This window comes from Symphalangus syndactylus, chromosome 22, assembly GCF_028878055.3.
Source record: "Symphalangus syndactylus isolate Jambi chromosome 22, NHGRI_mSymSyn1-v2.1_pri, whole genome shotgun sequence".
Lineage (NCBI taxonomy): Eukaryota > Metazoa > Chordata > Mammalia > Primates > Hylobatidae > Symphalangus > Symphalangus syndactylus.
In genome coordinates, this window is record NC_072444.2 from 74,606,274 (window position 1) to 74,624,457 (window position 18,184).

The 18,184-nt window shown below is 56.5% G+C and overlaps 1 protein-coding gene across 9 annotated transcripts in view; it reads left to right on the forward strand.

Annotated features, from left to right (window-relative positions):
• Nucleotides 1–249: 249 nt before the first annotated feature.
• Nucleotides 250–18,184, forward strand: part of MAD1L1 (mitotic arrest deficient 1 like 1) — a 408,622-nt gene continuing 390,687 nt past the window's right edge. Inside the window, exons 1-9 of one of the 9 annotated variants that reach the window (XM_063631057.1) lie at nt 250–488; nt 2,662–2,841; nt 3,248–3,402; nt 7,883–8,023; nt 10,663–10,842; nt 13,916–14,040; nt 15,315–15,396; nt 17,073–17,203; nt 17,361–17,475. In XM_063631057.1, coding sequence (XP_063487127.1) covers nt 3,253–3,402; nt 7,883–8,023; nt 10,663–10,842; nt 13,916–14,040; nt 15,315–15,396; nt 17,073–17,203; nt 17,361–17,475 — 924 coding nt within the window. In that variant the 5' untranslated portion in view covers nt 250–488; nt 2,662–2,841; nt 3,248–3,252. Of the gene's footprint in view, nt 489–2,661; nt 2,842–3,124; nt 3,403–7,882; nt 8,024–10,662; nt 10,843–13,915; nt 14,041–15,314; nt 15,397–17,072; nt 17,204–17,360; nt 17,476–18,184 lie in introns of all 9 variants that reach the window. The other 8 variants (XM_055262343.2, XM_063631054.1, XM_055262342.2 and 5 more) reach the window with 8 other exon arrangements.

Sequence of the window (18,184 nt, forward strand, 5' to 3'; positions counted from 1 at the left end):
GATGCTGTGCCCTGGCTTGCAGAGCACTGGGAAGGTAGCCTGGTAGCATAAATTGCATTTCTAGTAGGCCCAGAGAAAAGCAAAATAACAGGTTGATTCAAGCTGATACTGAGTAGCAAAATTTTGGGAAGAGTCAACAGTGCAAGTTTGTCCGAGGAGGCTACCGTGGGCGCGGCTATTCTACACATTACGGCGCGAGGCGAAAGCCTTAGTGGAAGAGCGTCCTGCGCAGGGCCGGGGGGGCCCCCCGACTGCGCCTTGGCTCAGCCTTCGGTTCCGAGTCCTTTCCGTGCGGAGTCTCCCGGGGTGGCGGCTCCGGGTGCGGACGCGGAGTCCCCAGGACCAACCGGTGCGCAGAGTCGGTTCTTTACGGCCCGGTTGCCACCCAGGTCTCGCGAGAGCGCAGGCGCAAGTGTCGCGATAAATGGGCGCGGGCGGAGCGGAGGGAGATCCGAGCGGCGGCAGCAAGCTGGCCGCGGGCGACTGAGGTGAGCGGCCCGGCTCGCGCGGGCGGCGGGGTCCCGGGGTCCCGGGGGTCCCGGGAGTGGCAAGGGCGGGGCCGAGGGCCCGGACCGAGTGTGCTCGCCAGGGTGGGGCACAACGACCCGGACCCCGTGCCTCAGGACCGCGCGCCCGCCCCGTCTCCCATGGGCGCGCTCTCCTCTCTGTGCTTTCCCCTCCTCTCCCCACTCCGCTGTACCCACTCCCCACTTCGGGCTGTGCTGGGGACAGCGGGCCCCTCGCTTGGGTCTCCGCAGCCGTCCCTTGTGCCAGGGCGGGCGGCCGAGGGGCGCGTGCTCGTGGCCCCAGCCCCGGGGTCCCGTTGCCTGCCGTGGGGGTCCCCGGGCTGGGGTGCCGGCGCGCCGAGGAAGGGGCCTGAGCTGGCTCCTGGTGGAGCAGTCGGGCCTGCAGGGGCTCTTGGCATCCTAGTGGCTCGCGCGGGTCCGCTCTCAGGAAGGGGGCGTGTGGGCCGGGTTTCCCCTCAGGGATGGCAAGGGCCACCCTGATCTCGTCTGGGCAATGGAGGAATTGGGCTGTGGAGCCTCCTTCCAGGCGGGCCTGCCTCTGCGGGGCTGGCGGCCTGGGGAGCTCAGGCCTCTGCTTGCACCAGGCCAAGGTTCTTGTTAATTGGAAACTCAGAAACTGCAGCTGCAGAAGTTCTACCTTTGGCTGTTAAACGCGCTTGGCTGTTCCCTAGTTGTGGCTGGTGGGCCGGCCTGCCATGAGACCATCGTAAGCGCCGGTGTTAGGGGTGCAAGGTTCCTTGCTACGGCTTGTCTTCAGCCTTCCAAAGCCAGACAGACCCAAGTTCCAATCTCCGTTCTGTAACTTTTTGAAGCTTCGGTTTCATCATCTCTAGAATCTGTGTAAAAAGACCTAATTCATCACCCTGTTAAGATTGAGCTTACAAATATAGTGCTGGTCAAACTGCAGCCGCATTCCCATCATCTAGCAGTGGAAGACTTGAGGGATATTGACCCCGTTCCCCACAGCTTTGCAAGTAGATTTCACTGTCATGAGTTTACAGATGAGGAAACTGAAGTTCAAGAAGTCTCGGTGCTCGGAAATGTCAGATACCTTTCTTTCCGGTACCTAGTTGAAAACAGTAGTAGTACTTATTAATGTCACTAGAAATAAACAATGAAAATTAGCACAGCTGTGATGATCATCATCTTTACTGTCACTGTTGTGCATGCCTCGTTTCTGATTCCCAGAGGCCAGATTTAAAAAAAAATTTTTTTTTTTTTAAATGGAGTCTTGCTCTGTCGCCCAGGCTGGAATGCGGTGGCGCAATCTCAGTTCACTGCAACCTCCGCCTCCTGGGTTCAAGAAATTCTCCTGTTCCAGCCTCCGGAGTAGCTGGTATTACAGGTGCATGCCACCACATCCGGCTTTAGTAGAGACGGGGTTTCACCATGTTGGCCAGTCTGGTCTCGAACTCCTGACCTCTGGTGATCTGCCCATCTTGACCTCACAAAGTGCTGGGATTACAGGCATGAGCCACAGTGCCTGGCCTTAATTTATATTTATTTATTTATTTATTCATTTATTTATTTATTTATTTTGAGACACAGTCTCACTGTGTTACCCAGGCTGGAGTACAGTGGTGCGGTCTCAGTTCACTGCAACCTCTGCCTCCCAGTTTCAAGCGATTCTTGTACCACAGCCTCCCGAGTAGCTGGGATTACAGTCGCACACCATCACACTTGGCTAGTTTTTGTATTTTATTAGAGATGGGGTTTTGCCATGTTGGCCAATCTGGTCTTGAACTCCGGACCTCAAGTGATCTGCCTGCCTCCGCCTCCCCAGAGTGCTGGGATTAGAGACGTGAGCCACCCCGCCTGGGCAAGAGGCCAGACTTTTTTGTGAGTGTTCCTGGTAGGTAGTTTCAGGCATTAACTGACTGGATTCAGGAATTCCTAGAAACCTGGGAAAGCATCGTTTTTGTTTTTGGGTGTGCCTGTTGAGGGTGTTTCCAGAGGAGATGAGCTTGGGAGTCTGAGTGGACCAGGTGCTGAAGATCCATCCTCAGTGTCGGGGGTACCATCCAAGAGCCTGGGGGCCTGGAGAGGCCAAAAACAGAGAAAAGGCGAATGTGTCCATCTGCCTGCGGGAGCTGGGATACACTCTTCCTCTCCTCTCCTCTCCTCTCCTCAACAGCAGCACTCCAAGCTCGCCGGCCTTTGGTATCCAGGACACGTCCCAGCAGTCCCTCGAACTGAGAATTACACCATTGGCCCCCCTGGCTCTGAGGCCTTCAGATTTGGACTGTGTCACACTGCCAGGCTTCTAGGGCTCCAGCTTGCAGACGGCCTGTTGTGGGTCAGTCTCTCTAATCGTGTGAGTCAGTTTCTCTAATAAAGCCCTTCTCGTGTGTCTGTCTCTGTCCTGTTGGCTCTGTCTCTCTGGAGAACCCTCTTACAGTGCAGTGGGGGAACGTGCCACCTGAGTGCTGAGCCCTGTCTCCCGGGCGCCAGCTGTCCATCTGTCCATGTGCAACTGAGACTCAGTTAGTGGCTTGGTGGTGGGGATTTGGTGGCATGCTTTCTTGCTTCCATTTTTTGTCTGGTAAATTGGCAGCGTGGCTCCCAGTTGCCACTGAAGAATGTGGTTACGGGCACAGGTGTATTGTCGGCTCCAGTGAGTGTTGGGAGTGGGGCTGTCCAGAGGCTCCGCTGACTGCACAGCTGATGGCACGTGGAAGAGCTGGCCCTGACCAGTCCTTTGTCTGTCCCTGGAAGGAAAGCAACCATGGAAGACCTGGGGGAAAACACCACGGTTTTATCCACCCTGAGATCTTTGAACAACTTCATCTCTCAGCGCGTGGAGGGAGGATCTGGACTGGATATTTCCACCTTGGCCCCAGGTTCTCTGCAGATGCAGTACCAGCAGAGCATGCAGGTGAGTGGCATGTGCCTGGGTGGGAGTCTTCTCTGGGGAGACCCCTGGGCCCAGGTAGGGCCTGTTCAAGTCCCACATAGTTCAGGTGAGCAGCATGTGCTGGGATGGGGGTCTCTGGGAGACCCTGGGCCCAGGCAGGACCTGTTCAAGTCTTCTGTAGTTGAGGTGGGTCAGTATTAGCGGAGCCTAGAGACCAGCTGCTCGTCTTCCAGGTCTCACTGTGGGCACTCCTCATTTTGGGGTCGTAGCTGGAGGCTAGTTGGGGCCCTGAGCCATCCTGGCTTAAAGGCCTGCCTTGTTAGCACTCTGAGTAGGGCCTGGCGCTCAGCGTTGGGTTCACACAAGTGCACCCACAGACCCTGGTGACAGGATCGGAAAGCCAGTTCATTCATCTAATTGAGGACAAAACCCAAACTGCCTGGGGGAGTGAGCACCAGGACTGTCAGGAAGGCTGTGTTGGAAACACAGTGCCCAGAGTGCCCGGGCAGCCCAGAGGCAAAGCCATAGCAGTGAGCAGAAGGACTGGGTGTTTTGTGGTCTCAGACTGTGGAGGGCCATTTGCAGATTTTGCGGTGATTTTGTACAGTTTTCTTCTATAAAGTAGTTGTATTTTGTTTCATTACAAGTTCTTGGGATTGCTCGCTGTGGACACAACTGCAGAGGACTCAGGCCTCCTGAAGGCTTCAGGCTCCAAAGAGTGATGGGCCCAGTCCCAGTTGGGGCTGGGATAACGGGGCCGCCAAGTGGTGGGGAGTGGTGGGGAGTGGAGTGCTGGCGAGTAGTGTCTCCAGCCTTGCCTGGGCCCTGTGGCTGCACAGGCTCCTTTAGGCTCCTCTGCCTGGATCCTCTTTCCCAATTCCTGCTGCGGTCCCCGGAGCCATTCTGTAGTTCAGTCCCCATTAGAGGAGGCTCTGGCTTCCTGCGCTCTTGGAGCCCAGACGAGACCCTTCTGCATATGGTGAAACTGTGTGTGTGTGTGTATTTGTTTTGTTGCATAATTGAATTAACGTGTGTTAGAATGCTAGCTTGTGGCCGGACGTCGTGGCTCATGCCTGTAATCCCAGCACTTCGGGAGGCTGAGGCGGGCGGATCATGAGGTCAGGAGATCAAGACCATCCTGGCTAACACGGTGAAACCCTGTCTCTACTAAAAATACAAAAAATTAGCTGGGCGTGGCACCTGTAGTCCCAGCTACTCGGGAGGCTGAGGCAGGAGAATGCTGTGAACCTGGGAGGCGGAGCTTGCAGTGAACTGAGATCGTGCCACCGCACTCCAGCCTGGGTGACAGAGTGGCAACTCTGGTCTGAAATGCTGTAATTTCAGTGATGCAAATGTCTGGGACCTCTTGGCCTATCTCAAAAAAAAAAAAAAAAAAAGAATGCTAGTTGCTAGCTTGCTCACTGCCCTTTCTTGTTGAGGACTGTTTTTTATTCTGAGATTAGGTCATATATATATATGTGTGTTTATATATATAAAATATATATGTAAATGCTCTTTTGTGAAATTATGAAGGTAATAGATGGTAGTTGTTTTTTATCACTGGCAAAATTAGAAGTTGCCAACTCTGAGCTGGTTGCAGTGGCTCACGCCTGTAACCCCAGCACTTTGGGAGGCTAGGGTGGGTGGATCACTTGAGGTCAGGAATTTGAGACCAGCCTGACCAACATGGTAAAACCTCATCTCTACTAAAAATACAAAAATTGGGCAGGTGCGGGCACCTGTAATCCCACCTACTCGGGAGGCTGAGGCAGGAGAATCTCTTGAACCCGGGAGGCGGAGGTTGCAGTGAGCTATCGCGCCACTGCACTCCAGCCTGGGTGACAGAGTTGGCAACTCTGGTCTGAAATGCTGTAATTCCAGTGATGCAAATGTCTGGGACCTCTTGGCCTATCTGTCAAAGCTGTGGGATTCTAGAGTCTGTCTTGGAGCTTTGAGGCTCCCAATGCTTACTGGTAAGGGCCTCTCGGTGAGGGGATCAGTGATGGAGTGCGGTAGTCAGAGCGAGTGGTGAGCAGAGTGATGGCGGCAAGCCCAGCCTTGGTCCCTGGCCCCCGTCACATCCGGTCCTTGGCCCCTGTCACATCCCGTTCCTGGACTTCGTCGTGGTTCTTTCTCTCCTCCTGAGCCCCTGGCGTGGCAGGGAGGGCCTGGAGAACGTGTCAGGTGGGGGGAATGTGTGCTGTCTGGTTTCCCACACATCTGTGTTGATTTAATATAAGGGCAAGCTTTCAGGGTTCCTTTCTTTCACTTATAGTCAGCTCCAGGCAGAGGTGGCACACAGATCAGGTGTGTCTGGGACTCCTGGTCCCTGCTGGTCGTGCTCCCTGCAGGCGGGGTGCCCACCCTTCTCGAGAGGCTCAGGCTTGACTGCAGACACAGAAGTGAGACCAGGAAGGCTGCTGAGTTTGAAGGGTAGTCTTAGGAACCCCCAAACAGCAGCAGCTGGGAATCGAGACACGGTAACATAGGAATAAAGGAAGTGTCGGTTTGGGCTACCAGAGAACACAGGTGGGAGGACAGAGAAACTTCCCTCCCCCGTCCCGGGCTTTCCTGGCCTTGGCACTCTTGGCATCTGGGCTGGGTAATTCTTTTTTCTCAGGACTTTCTTGTGCATTGTGGGCTGTTTAACAACTTCCCTGGCCTCTACCCCCTGGATGCCAGCCAGCAGCACGCACATGTGACCACCCCCCTGTGACAATCAGGTGTCTCCAGACAGGGCCAGATGTTCCCAGGGGCAAAACTGGACCCCATTGGGAACCACCACTCTACTCGGTGCTTCTCAAACTTTCATGTGCATGTGAACGCCCTGAGAATGTGTTTAAAAAGAAGTTTCTTTTTTTCTTTTGGAGATAAGGTCTTACTCTGTCATCCAGGCTGGAGTGCAGTGGTACAGTGTTGGCTCACTGCAGCCACCGTCTCCTGGGTTCAAGCGATTCTCCCTCCTCAGCCTCCCGAGTAGCTGAGATGACAGGTGCGTACCACCACACCCGGCTAAGTTTTGTAGTTTTGAGTAGAGACAGGGTTTCACCATGTTGGCCAGGCTGGTCTCAAACTCCTGACCTCAAGTGATGTACCCACCTTGGCCCCCCGAACTGTTGGGATTACAGGCGTGAGCCACCACGCCCGGCCTAGATTCTTTTGTTTTTTGTTTTGAGACGAACTCTTGCCCTGTCACCCAGGCTGGAGTGCAGTGGCGTGATCTTGGCTCACTGCAGCCTCCGCCTCCTGGGTTCAAGCGATTCTCCTGCCTCAGCCTCCTGAGTAGCTGGGATTACAGGTACGTACCACCACGCCCAGCTAATTTTTGTATTTTTAGTAGAGATGGGGTTTCCCCATGTTGGCCAGGCTGGTCTCGAACTCCTGGCCTCAAGTGATCCACCCGCCTTGGCCTCCCAAAGTACTGGGATTACAGGTGTGAACCACTACACCCGACCTAAAGAGAAGATTCTGACTGAGTAGGTCTGGGGTGTAGTCTGAGACTCTGCATTCATTAAGTGCCGGGAGATGCTGCACTGCAAGGCTCTGGGCCACGTGAAGAGTCAGTGACTCTGCCTTTTTCTTCAGCTGAGCAGGTCGTACCCAAAGGCCGGCTCTGGAACTATTTGGCAAGTCTTCTGGGGCTCTTTGAGGCTCAGCTCACCTGCAATCACTAGCCCTGTGTGGGAGGCAGACTTCAGAGAGGGCCCCCAGATTCCAGGCTCCTTGTGCACACTCACCTTCCCACTGCCTCCCAGGTTTCAGTCCAATACTGAGTAGGTATCATTGCTGTGGGATTGTGCGGATGTAATTAAGGTCTAAGATCTGTTGACCTTGAGATAGGGAGATTACCTGGGTGGGCTTGATCCACTCCCTGGGTGGGCTTGATGTACTCACCTGAGCCCTTTAAGTCTGAGTCCAGACGTCCGAGGCAAGCAGTCAGAGACATGGCAGGAGAGGGATTTGATGAGGGAGATTGGACGTGGTTGACTTTGGAGATGGAGAGGGCCGTGTGGCAAGGGATGTGGGCAGCACCTAGAAGTTGATGGCTGTACTGGGCTGGCAGCTGGTCGGGAAGGAGACCTCATTCTCCATCTCTGTGAGCTTGTGAGAGGATGCTGAGCTCCACGTGAGAACATGTCGTGGCCGACTGCATTGATTTTTAGTCTGGGAGACCCTGATCAGAGAATGCAGCCACCTACGTCTGGACTTCTGACCCACAGAGCCATTGGCTGGTAAATAAATGGTGGCATTCCAGGCCGTTGTGTTCACTAATGTGCTTGATGTCATCTCAAAAGACATCTTCCTCTTCCCAGGCTTTTTCACCTTCTCGTTTCCTGCCCCTCCCCTGTTCCCCAGCCTGGGGCCCAGTGGCTGGGCCAAATCAAGACAGCACGGGACCTGCCGGAATGGGTGCTCAGGGAGTGTGTCTGCTGCACTGTCACTCACCTTGTTTGATGCAGTCACTGAGGATTCTGTTTTCCTTTGGGTACGACTTGCTCAGCTGGAGGAACGAGCAGAGCAGATCCGTTCGAAGTCCCACCTCATCCAGGTGGAGCGGGAGAAGATGCAGATGGAGCTGAGTCACAAGAGGGCTCGAGTGGAGCTGGAGAGAGCGGCCAGCACCAGTGCCAGGAACTATGAGGTGGGTTCAGGTGGGGTGAGGGTCGGCCCAGCCAGCCCCAGGAAGCAAGGGGGCTGTGCACGGTACCTGCCAGGTCGTAAGAAATCAGATCCCACTCCCTGGGAGCAAGGGAGCTGTGCACGGTGCCTGCCAGGTTATAAGAAATCTGATCCTAGTCCCTGGGAGCAAGAGGGCTGTGCACGGTACCTGCCAGGCCATAGGAAATCAGAACCCAGCTGGCTGGAAGCCTGACATGCCCTGTGTCATGGTTGCCAGGACATTCCTTCTGAGGCCACTCATGCTGTGGGGCAGGTATCAGTTATGCTTGATGTTCTAGAGGAGGGTGGCATGAAATGGGAACACTTGCTATGTCTGTTCATTGAGGCTGCGGTGCTGGCACAGATTCTTTTGCTGGGTCTCCTGGTTTCCTCTTCCCTCTGGAAGAACTGGAATGCAGGTCTGGCAGAAATGCCAAGTAGCGTAGGAGTGACAGGCTTAGGAGGTCACGGGGTGGATGAGGGTCTCGGGTCCGTGCTGGGTCTTGGGGTTGGAGGGCCCTAGCAAAGGGTGCTGGCCTCAGTGGCGGCTCCGTGTCGCTCCTGGCTCACCCAGGGCAGCAGGGAAAACACCCCGTCCTTGGGGAGGGAATTAGGTTTCCACTGAGTGTGCGGATCCCCTCTGCTCTGATGAACAGCACTTTGCCAGGGTTTCCGTCAGTGCTGATGAGCTGTGGAAATGCTGCCAAGGTTCAGGCAGAGTATTGGGCGGGAAGTCTCCCTGGCCTCCGTGCCCTCTCTTGGCGGGTGGATGTCCAGCCCCGCCCTGACATCATGCAGTTTATTCACACACTCTCCTGGGCCCTAGAAAAATAGCTCACGTCTTCCTGGGTGTGATGCTGGTTGGATTCCTTGCCCCTGGCCTGCAGATCCTGGCTGTGGTGCATTGTGTGGGCTCTGTGAGCCTGAGGCACTGCCAGGGTGGGGGCCACTGCCTCAGGGTTGGCTCCATCGCTGCTTTGAGAGCTGTTTTCCCTGAGAGGTGGGGCTTTTGCTCATGGCCTGGGTGGGTCCTAGGAGGGACAGTCCTGGAGGAATTGGTGGGAAGGGGAGGGAGAGGCCACAGGAATCTCCATAACTATTGAGATTCCCTTGTTAGGGGTGGAGAGATGGCACCAGGTCATTAGTCTGGAGGCAGTGTGCTCATGGCATGGCTGTGGCTCTCAGGCAGGAGGGACAGAGTGTGCAGCTGTTGGAGTTCCTCTGGGCCAAGAGTACCCGAGGGCGGGGCCCACCCAACTCTGCCCAGGATCTCCATTGTGTGGCACAGCTTATGACATTTTATGGGTGCTCACAAATGTTGGATTGAGGGAGGGGTCATTGTAGGGTCTCCAGGAACCCTTTCTTGGGGAAATCCAAGGATGCAGGTGACTGGGCTTACACCTGGGGCTCCCTGCTGAGCTCCAGCCACCTTCTAACAGGCCTGTCCTTCCTTGCCCACAGACACAGCTGCATGGGACCCCAGGAACAGTCAGAACCAGTAGTTTTCCAATTGTTCCTTGGAGTTCCACCTGGAAATACCTATTAGGGGGTGAGACTTAAGTGTCTGAAGTCCAAGGATCTGCTGGCTGCCCTGTCTGCCCTGGGACTGGCAGTACCAGGCCCGGTGCCACATCTGGCTGTGATGGTGCTGAGCGGAGCCCCGTGCCAACCCCAGCTCTTGTTCTGCATCACAGAAGGGTCTCTGGGTTGTTGAGGCAGCCCACAAGGGCTGGAGTCCCTCCGAGGTGTGCGGGTCAGCCTCTCTCAGAAGGCGGCCACGTCTGTCACAGCTCTCCTGGGTTTTGGGCTGGAGTATCCTGGATGAGCACAGCACAAGCTCGTACTCCACCCAGGCCTCCGGGAGTGCTTGGTGCTTCCCGAGGAAGGCAGGGCGAGAGGGCCCCAGAGTGCCGGGCTCCACCAGGACTCACCACCTTCACCTCCTGGGACTCCGGTACCTGGCAGTGAACTCTGGAGGGCCTGCGGGTCATTAGAATCAGGAGGTCTGAGCGTGGTTCTTGGTTATGTCCCATCCCAACAAGTGAGAGCCACGTGGCCTCCCTAAGGCCAGTCGTAGGGGGTGGCTCTGGAGGTTTGTGTGAGATGGGGTGTATGTGTGGCAGATTTGAGCCCAGTGTAAACTGCTTCTGTCCGCAGCCTCCTGTCCACGCCACCTGTCTCTGCCCCTGTTGTCTGCTCGCTGGGGGAGTGCCAGCTCATTTCAGTGCCGGCCAGAGCGTAGTTAGACAGGATTTGCTGGTGCTGTGAAAGCTCAGCTTCTCCCCAAGGTCAATGCTGAATTTTAGATTTCCCATGCCCCCTCTCCCTGCAGAGGCAACTGCTGAGCAGACGGTGTGATAAATGTGTGTGTGATCTGTGCCAAGTGCCCTTCCTGGGAGCCCTGACCTCGCACAGTGCTCACTGTCGTGGTGCCACAGCGGGGGTGCCAACGCTGGAGCTGGGTCCCAGGTCCCGTCCTGGTTCTGCCTCTGACTTGGCTGACGGGTCCTGCTCGGCTCTTTTTTGTGCCTCGGCATGTTCTGAGAGAGGCGTGGGGGTGAGGGCTCCCCGCTGACCCTCCCGTGGGCGGCATGTGGCATCTGACTCTTGCTCTCTTGACAGCGTGAGGTCGACCGCAACCAGGAGCTCCTGACGCGCATCCGGCAGCTTCAGGAGCGGGAGGCCGGGGCGGAGGAGAAGATGCAGGAGCAGCTGGAGCGCAACAGGCAGTGTCAGCAGAACCTGGACGCTGCCAGCAAGAGGCTGCGTGAGAAGGAGGACAGCCTGGCCCAGGCTGGCGAGGTGAGCGGGGCCTCTGCTGCGTGGGGCCCGCCCTCCTAGAGCTGTTTTCCCGAGGAGAGGGAGTGCATGCTCTTGTTCGCCACTGCAGCGCCGGCTTGTGTGTTCAATGGTGCTTCCCACACGGGCAGCTGCATTTTGTGCATAGTTGTCATCAGTAGAAGTATTAATTTTCCATTCTGTAGTTTTCAGTTAAAAAGTTGAGACTTTGGGCCAGGCGTGGTGGCTCACGCCTATAATCCCAGCACTTTGGGAGGCCGAGGTGGGTGGATCGTCTGAGGTTGGGAGTTGGAGACCAGCCTGACCAACATGGTGAAACCCCGTCTCTACTAAAAATACAAAAATTAGCCAGGTGTGGCGGTGCGCACCTGTAGTCCCCGCCTGTGGGACTCGGGAGGCTGAGGCAGGAGAATCACTTGAACCCGGGAGGTGGAGGTTGCAGTGAGCTGAGATCGCACCATTGCACTCCAGCCTGGGCAACACAGCGAGACTGTCTCAAAAAAAAAAAAAAAAAGCACTTTTTTGCCTTTGTAATTATGAATTTAAATGGCTGACGAATCCGTTTTTTGTTGTTTGTGGATGTTTAGTGTGTTTGCGTTCACTTGTGTATGTATGCGACAGGTAGCCCTTCCCTCGGCCCTCGCTTCTGTTGACTTTGGACAGACCCCCAGGACTGGGTTATATAAGGTCCCCAGCGACGGTGGTCTCTGTAGCGGTTGTTCTTAGAGCCCTGGCTGAGGGCTCCAGTTTCCCCGTAGCCTTCCCTGTCGTGGATGGTGGTCTTTTCTGGAAATAGTTGTTGTTGTGTCAGGAGGCTTAAGTAGGCACGTTTGGATTTGCATTTCTTTGACTATCCACAAGGATTACAGGCATCTGATGGCGTCGGAGAATTGCCTCTGAACCAGAGCCTGTGTGAACCGCAGTCCTGGTGAAGGTTGCTTGCATTTTAGAAACAGCCCAGACGTGGGCGCTGGTGGAAATTGGAATCTTCTGACCTCTCCTGTCCTTTTTCTGTGGCGATCAAGATTGCTGGTGCCAAGAGGAAACATGAAAATCTGCTGGCGTGGTGGGGGTGGGGTGGGTGTGCAGCGGGGGTCCTGGAGGGGTCCAGAAACTGGCCGTGGGTCCTTTCTGTGGGCGGTGCTGGGGAAGCGTGTTCAGGTTGTTCCCCCATCTGCTTCTGGAGGGAACATTGGCAGGAGAGGAGGCGTGATTGGCTCCTGAGAAGCTGCTCTTGCCTTGCCCGTGCTCTGGGTTCCAGTTCCCATGTGCTGGGCTGTGCTAGAGGTGGGCCGGGGGCTGTCCCCGCTGCCTGCGGGCACCTGTGGTTCCATGGGGGAGGGTGAGTCGTGCCCAGCACTTCATGAGGGGCAGAGGAGCAGGAGACTGCAGGAGCTGCAGGGCGGTGCCCAGTGGGGTGGGGCACGGCGAGGGGAAGATGGTGGCGCTGCAGGTGCTGCTGCTTTGGCCTGTCATGTCTAAGCCGAGATGGCAGCTCCTCAGGGAAGCCCTCCCTGCTCACTAGGCCTTGACTGCCTTCTCCTGTCACAGGGCCCTGATTGTCACGCTCCTTACTCTGGAATTATCTTATGCGCCTCTTCCTTGCCAACTGTCCGGCGTCCCCTACAACACGGGTGCCCCTGTGGGCAGGTGGGCTCGGCCCTGCATCTGGCCTTGCCCCTGGCACATGGTGTGTATTAATTGAGTTCAGAAGACCTCAGGGAGGATGTGTTTATTGTTAGTATGTTTTTAATACCTTTCTTCTTTTTTTGACTCCCAGGTTGATGCTTCACTGTTGTGGTGAAGTAAACCGTACATATTGTGGGCGTGTGGGGAGGGCGCAGCCCCCATGTGGGCCTTCTCAGGGCGGCGTGGGGTGGACAGCGGTGATAGGCTTCAGCAGGTCCTGAGCTAGGCACGGGTTCTCAGGGACAAGGAAATGAGTGCTGAGGCCTCTTTGTTTGCGGAAGGTGCCGCCTAGCCAGGCCCACCCAGGTCGTTTGCTGTGTGAGTTTGCCATTGTCCTGCCCTGGGTGCGTGGTCCCCAGAGCTGACATTATGCCCATATGTTTCCGTGTGTTAACTTACAGTGACGCTTCTCAGGGTCTGTCCGGCTTTTCACATTGGCTCGACCCACGTGTTCTTTCTCTGAGGACACCTGGGGTTTTCTGAGCTTTTCCAGAGGGTTAGGGTCCTCAGAAGGTTGCCTGGTGGGGGTGGTCAGGATGAAGCGTGGCGGTTCTGTTGCATGCGGGTTCTGTGATGTCAGGCAGACCTGCTGTCCTGGAGGCTGCCAGAGGGGCTGCTGGCTTTGCTCAGGGGCCGCCTCCCCAGGGGCGCTCCTGCCCGTGCCGTGCGCTCCCCTTCCAAGCGCACTGCCTCCCCAGCAGTTACAGCCCAGCCCCCTGCACATCCTCCATCTTTGTCCTGTTGGTTGGCCAGTGCCTTGCTGTTGTTCGAGGGCGATGTCATTAGCAAACAGCCGGCATAGTAGCATTGGGGTGGCTAGGGAGGGATGACAGGAGCCACGGTTGGAGGGAGGACCGAAGTGATGGTGTGGTGGGTATGTGGATGCCTGGTGGGACTTTGGGAGCGTGGGACACTGGCACAGAGATTGGCAGGTGCCAGGCCTGAGAGTCCAGGCCCATCTTGGCTGGTGAGGGCTTTTGCTTCTGAAGCCGTGTCACCAAGCCTCCTTTCCAGGGGCCCTGGCTGGGGCCTGGGTCTCCTCCGTCAGCTCCTGGGTGGCTCGTGGCAGGCTCTGGGCTGTGCTGCTCTGGAGCACCAGGAGGAAGGTGGGCCCTGCGTGTGAACGTCTGCCTGACCCGCGTCCTCCAGAAGGAGGTGGCTCTGCCCCCTGGCCCTCTGCTCCCCTGCTTCCCTTGCCCCCCGCCCTCTGCCCCCCTTGCCCCCTTGCCATCTGCCCCGTTACCCCTCTGCCTGATGCCCCTCTGCCTCCCGCCCTGATTATAGCACGTGGGTGGTGTCCTCTCCACTCTTCTCATCTCCATGTGCAGGCTCCTTCCACGCATGGACTCCACTCACTGAGTGGCTCTCTGGTCCCTTCTGCTTTTAGACCATCAATGCACTGAAGGGGAGGATCTCAGAACTGCAGTGGAGTGTGATGGACCAGGAGATGCGGGTGAAGCGCCTGGAGTCGGAGAAGCAGGAGCTGCAGGAGCAGCTGGACCTGCAACACAAGTGGGCGGGGCCAGGGTGTGGGGTCGGGGGTCGGGTCACGTGTGGGGGCATGCGTCCCGCCTCTCTTGGTGGCTGGGTGGGATGTGGATGCACTCCCAGATGCTGTCCTAATTCACAGACAGTCAAGAGGGGCAGATGCTGAGGCCTCTGGAGCCAGGACCATGAGCCCAGAAAGTGTCCTGATGTTCCTGGAGCAGCATGGGGGCAGCAACTTCCTCCCCTTCCTTCTTAGAGAGGGCTCCTGCAGAGCCAGATTTTACTTTATTTTTTGAGACAGGGTCTCACTCTGTCGTCCAGCCTGGAGTGCAATGGCGTAATCATGGCTCATTGTAGCCTCAACCTCCTGGGCTCAAGTGATCCTCCTGCCTTAGCCTCCCAAGGAACTGGGTCTGCAATCATGTGCAGTACATCTGGCTAATTTTTTTTTTTGAAATTGAGTCTCGCTCTGTCACCTAGGCTGGAGTGCAGTGGCACCATCTCGGCCACTGCAGCCTCCGCCTCCTGGGTTCAGTGATTCTCCTGCCTCAGCCTCCCGAGTAGCTGGGATTAGTTTTGCACCTGGCTAATTTTAAAAAACGTTTTGTAGAGATGGTGGTCTCGCTTTGTCACCCAGGCTGGTCTTGAGCTCCTGGCCTCAAGCAATCCTCCTGCCTCAGCCTCCTAGAGTGCTGGGATCCCAGGCTGAGCTGCTGTGCCCTGCTGAGGGCTAGGTTGAAAGGGCAGCATCATGTGCCTTGGAGGTGGAGGAGTCGTGGCTGGGAAGGGATGTCCAGACACAGGGCTGAGCCGAGGCACAGACATGAGAGTCTTGTCTGGAGGTGCGGTTTGGAGACTGTGGGCACCTTCTGCAGACTTGGACCCTTCCCTCAGCAGATGTCGTATTAGGAGAGTTCTAGTTCTGTAGTAGAGAGGAGAGGTCATTCCTGGGTGGGGCCCTGCTGCAGCTGCACCGGGGCTGGAGGTTGCTGCAGTCAGGTGAGAGCTGTGGGTGCCACTGTTGGAGAGGACCTTGCAGGTGGCCTGGGCTCACTATGCACCCCATCTGGATGAGCAGACTGGGCCTGAGGCCCAACCCCTGTGGGCTGGGGCCTGGGACTTTGGGGTACCCATGCAGTGGAGTGTGTGTGTGTGGGGGTCTGTGCCGCGGGGGGTCCTGAACCTTGGGGTGGGAGTGAACGTGTGTGGCTCTGTGCTGGGGTGGGTCTCAGGCTGAGGAGAATTGTTGGCTTTGCCACATGCCTGTTTCTGTGTGTGATGTATTTTTCCTTCAATAGAAAATGCCAGGAAGCCAATCAGAAAATCCAGGAACTCCAGGCCAGCCAGGAAGCAAGAGCAGACCACGAGCAGCAGATTAAGGTGAGTCACTCCGTGTCAGTGCCTTGTGGACATCCCTGTGGTGGCCTTGACTCTCCTGCCCCTGTTGGCCTCTCTGTGCTGGTGCCGAGCTCTGTGGTCCTTCTGTGAGGTTAGCTGCTGCCCTGTGTGCTGGGCACTGTGCTGGGCACCAGGGATGCCGCGGTGAATGAGGCAAATGCTTCCGCTCTCGGGAGCGTGTATTCTAGAGGAGGGAGACTGACCACAAACACCAAGAGAAAATGTCTGTGTGTGTGATGACGTCAAGTGCTGATGAGTGTGAGAAGATGCTACAGGCATAGAGAGGTTGAGAAAGCTGCCCACAGTTGCACAGCTGGAGCTGGGTCTCAGTCTGGGAGTCTGACTCAAGCTTAGGCTGTGCCATTTCCCTGCGGAGAACGTACCAGGGAGACGTTGACTCCAGATTCCTTTCCTGCCTCCTGTTGCCTGGAGAGCAGCCTCCAGACCCTGTGCTCTGGCTGTGCCCTCTCAGCCCCTATGCACCCTCACCTCCATGCTTCACACCAGCTCTTCCTGGCTGCAGAGCTGACCGGCACCCCCAACCTAGCCTCTGCCATGTCCCCTCCTGGTGGTGGTCCCTGGCCTCTCACAGCCCTCTGCCCACCTCTCAGGATTTTCTGGCTGGCAGGGCGATGGACTCTGTTAGTGTTTGTTGAATGACCGTCTGGTTTGGTCGTGGTTTCATACTCTGCCTGTTCAGTGACTTGCTGCTCCACAGATGCCAGCTGTCTGTGTCCCAAGGGGACTGGGTACCGTAGGGAAAAGCCTGTCCTCACTATTGGAAAGACTGAGCTGTCACACGTGCTGCTAGAGTGGCAGAAGTGGGCTTGACATGGGAGGGGTGGGATGTTTTACCATGAAGTGCCATCCTGGACCAGACTTGAGACAGACTTTCGCTCCTGGAGAGCTCCCCGAGGGCAGGTGGTGAGCACAGCAGGCCGGTGGTGTGCAGTGTGAATGCCAGCTCCCAATACGCGGGGGGCTGGGAGGACAGCGCTGGGAAGAGCTGCCCTGGAGTGGATGCTGAGGCTCAGTATTGGAAGCAGCTTCGAGGCCCCTGGTGCAGCCCAGGAAGGCCTCCCACAGGAGAGTCCTGAGGCATGGAGGCTGCTGAGGACCTGCGGCAGTTTAGCAGAGGAACTTTGTGACCTTAGTGACTTTAATTTTTAATGGATGGTATTTTCTAGAACAATTTTAGGTTCACAGCAAAATGAGCAGAAGGTAAAGCTCCTGTGTACCCCCTGCTCCCCCCTCCTACACACGCAGCCTCCCCTGGTAGAGTGGAGCACATGTGACAGTGATGAACCTGCCTAGACACATCAGTGTCACGCAGAGTCCACAGGTCACGCGAGGGTCACTCTTGGAGTGGGACAGTGTATGGTTCGGGCAGATGTAAAATGTTCTATATTTGCCATTAGAGTGTCACACAGAAAAGTTTTACTGCCTAAAAATCCTCTCTGCTCCCCCAGTCAATCCTGGCCTCTCTCCTTCTGAGCACTTGATAACCCCCGCCTTTCCCAGAACGTCCTGTGGTTGGATCCTGCAGTGCATGTAGCCGTCGCAGACTGGCTTCTTTCTCTTAGCCGTGTGCATGTGATTTTCTCCAGGTCTCTTCGTGGCTCATTTTCCCCTTCTTCTCTGTCCCTGGCCTCCATCAGGATCTGGAGCAGAAGCTGTCCCTGCAAGAGCAGGATGCAGCGATTGTGAAGAACATGAAGTCTGAGCTGGTGCGGCTCCCTAGGCTGGAACGGGAGCTGAAGCAGCTGCGGGAGGAGAGCGCGCGCCTGCGGTGAGGGGTTGCGGGGGATGGGGCAGCCGCCTCGAGTGAGTCTGGGTTTGTGCGCATGGAGCCCGCCTTGCAGACCCTGTAGGGGCAGGGCTCCCGGGCTCTTGGCCTTATCCCTGGGGTGTGTGGCTATTTGAGCGACTCTTTGTGGCACTGCCAGGGAGATGAGAGAGACCAACGGGCTGCTCCAGGAAGAGCTGGAAGGGCTGCAGAGGAAGCTGGGGCGCCAGGAGAAGATGCAGGAGACGCTGGTTGGCTTGGAGCTGGAGAACGAGGTGAGGGCCTGTGTGGTGTGCGGTTCCTGTGGGTGTCCTCTGCCCTGCCTGGAGGAGCCTCGGTATTGTGGTCACACCCACCAGCTGCTCACCTACAAGATGGAGGTTGCTGTGATGGGGTGGGAGGCAGAATCGTGGTCCCCAGAGAGGTCCATGCCTCATCCCCAGAGCCTGTGAACATAGCACCTTCCCTGGCAGGGCGAATGAGGTGACTGGTTAGCTGGCCCACGGTGGGGAAGGGCTCCTGGGCCATCCTGGGTGCTCAGAGTGACGTGAGAGGGACTTGGCAGCTCTTGCTGGGTGTGGAGATGGAGGAGGGGCCACAAGCCAAGGAATGTGGGTGCCTCTGGAAGCTGGAAAGAGCAGGGAAGTGGACTCTCCCCTGGAATCTGCAGAAGGAACACAACCCTGCCAACACCATGATTCCAGCTCGGGGAGACCCGTTTTGCATTTCTGAACTAAAGTACTATAAAATATTACATTTGTGGGCCTTTTTTTTTTTTTTTTTTTTTTCTTGAGATAGAGTCTCACCCTGTCCCCAGGCTGGAATGCAATGGTGCGATCCCGGCTCGCTGCAACCTCCACCTCCCGGGTACAAGCGATTCTCCTGCCTCAGCCTCCTGAGTAGCTGGGACTCCAGGCGCCGCCACCACACCCAGCTAATGTTTATATTTTTAGTAGAGACGGGGCTTCACCGTGTGGGCTAGGA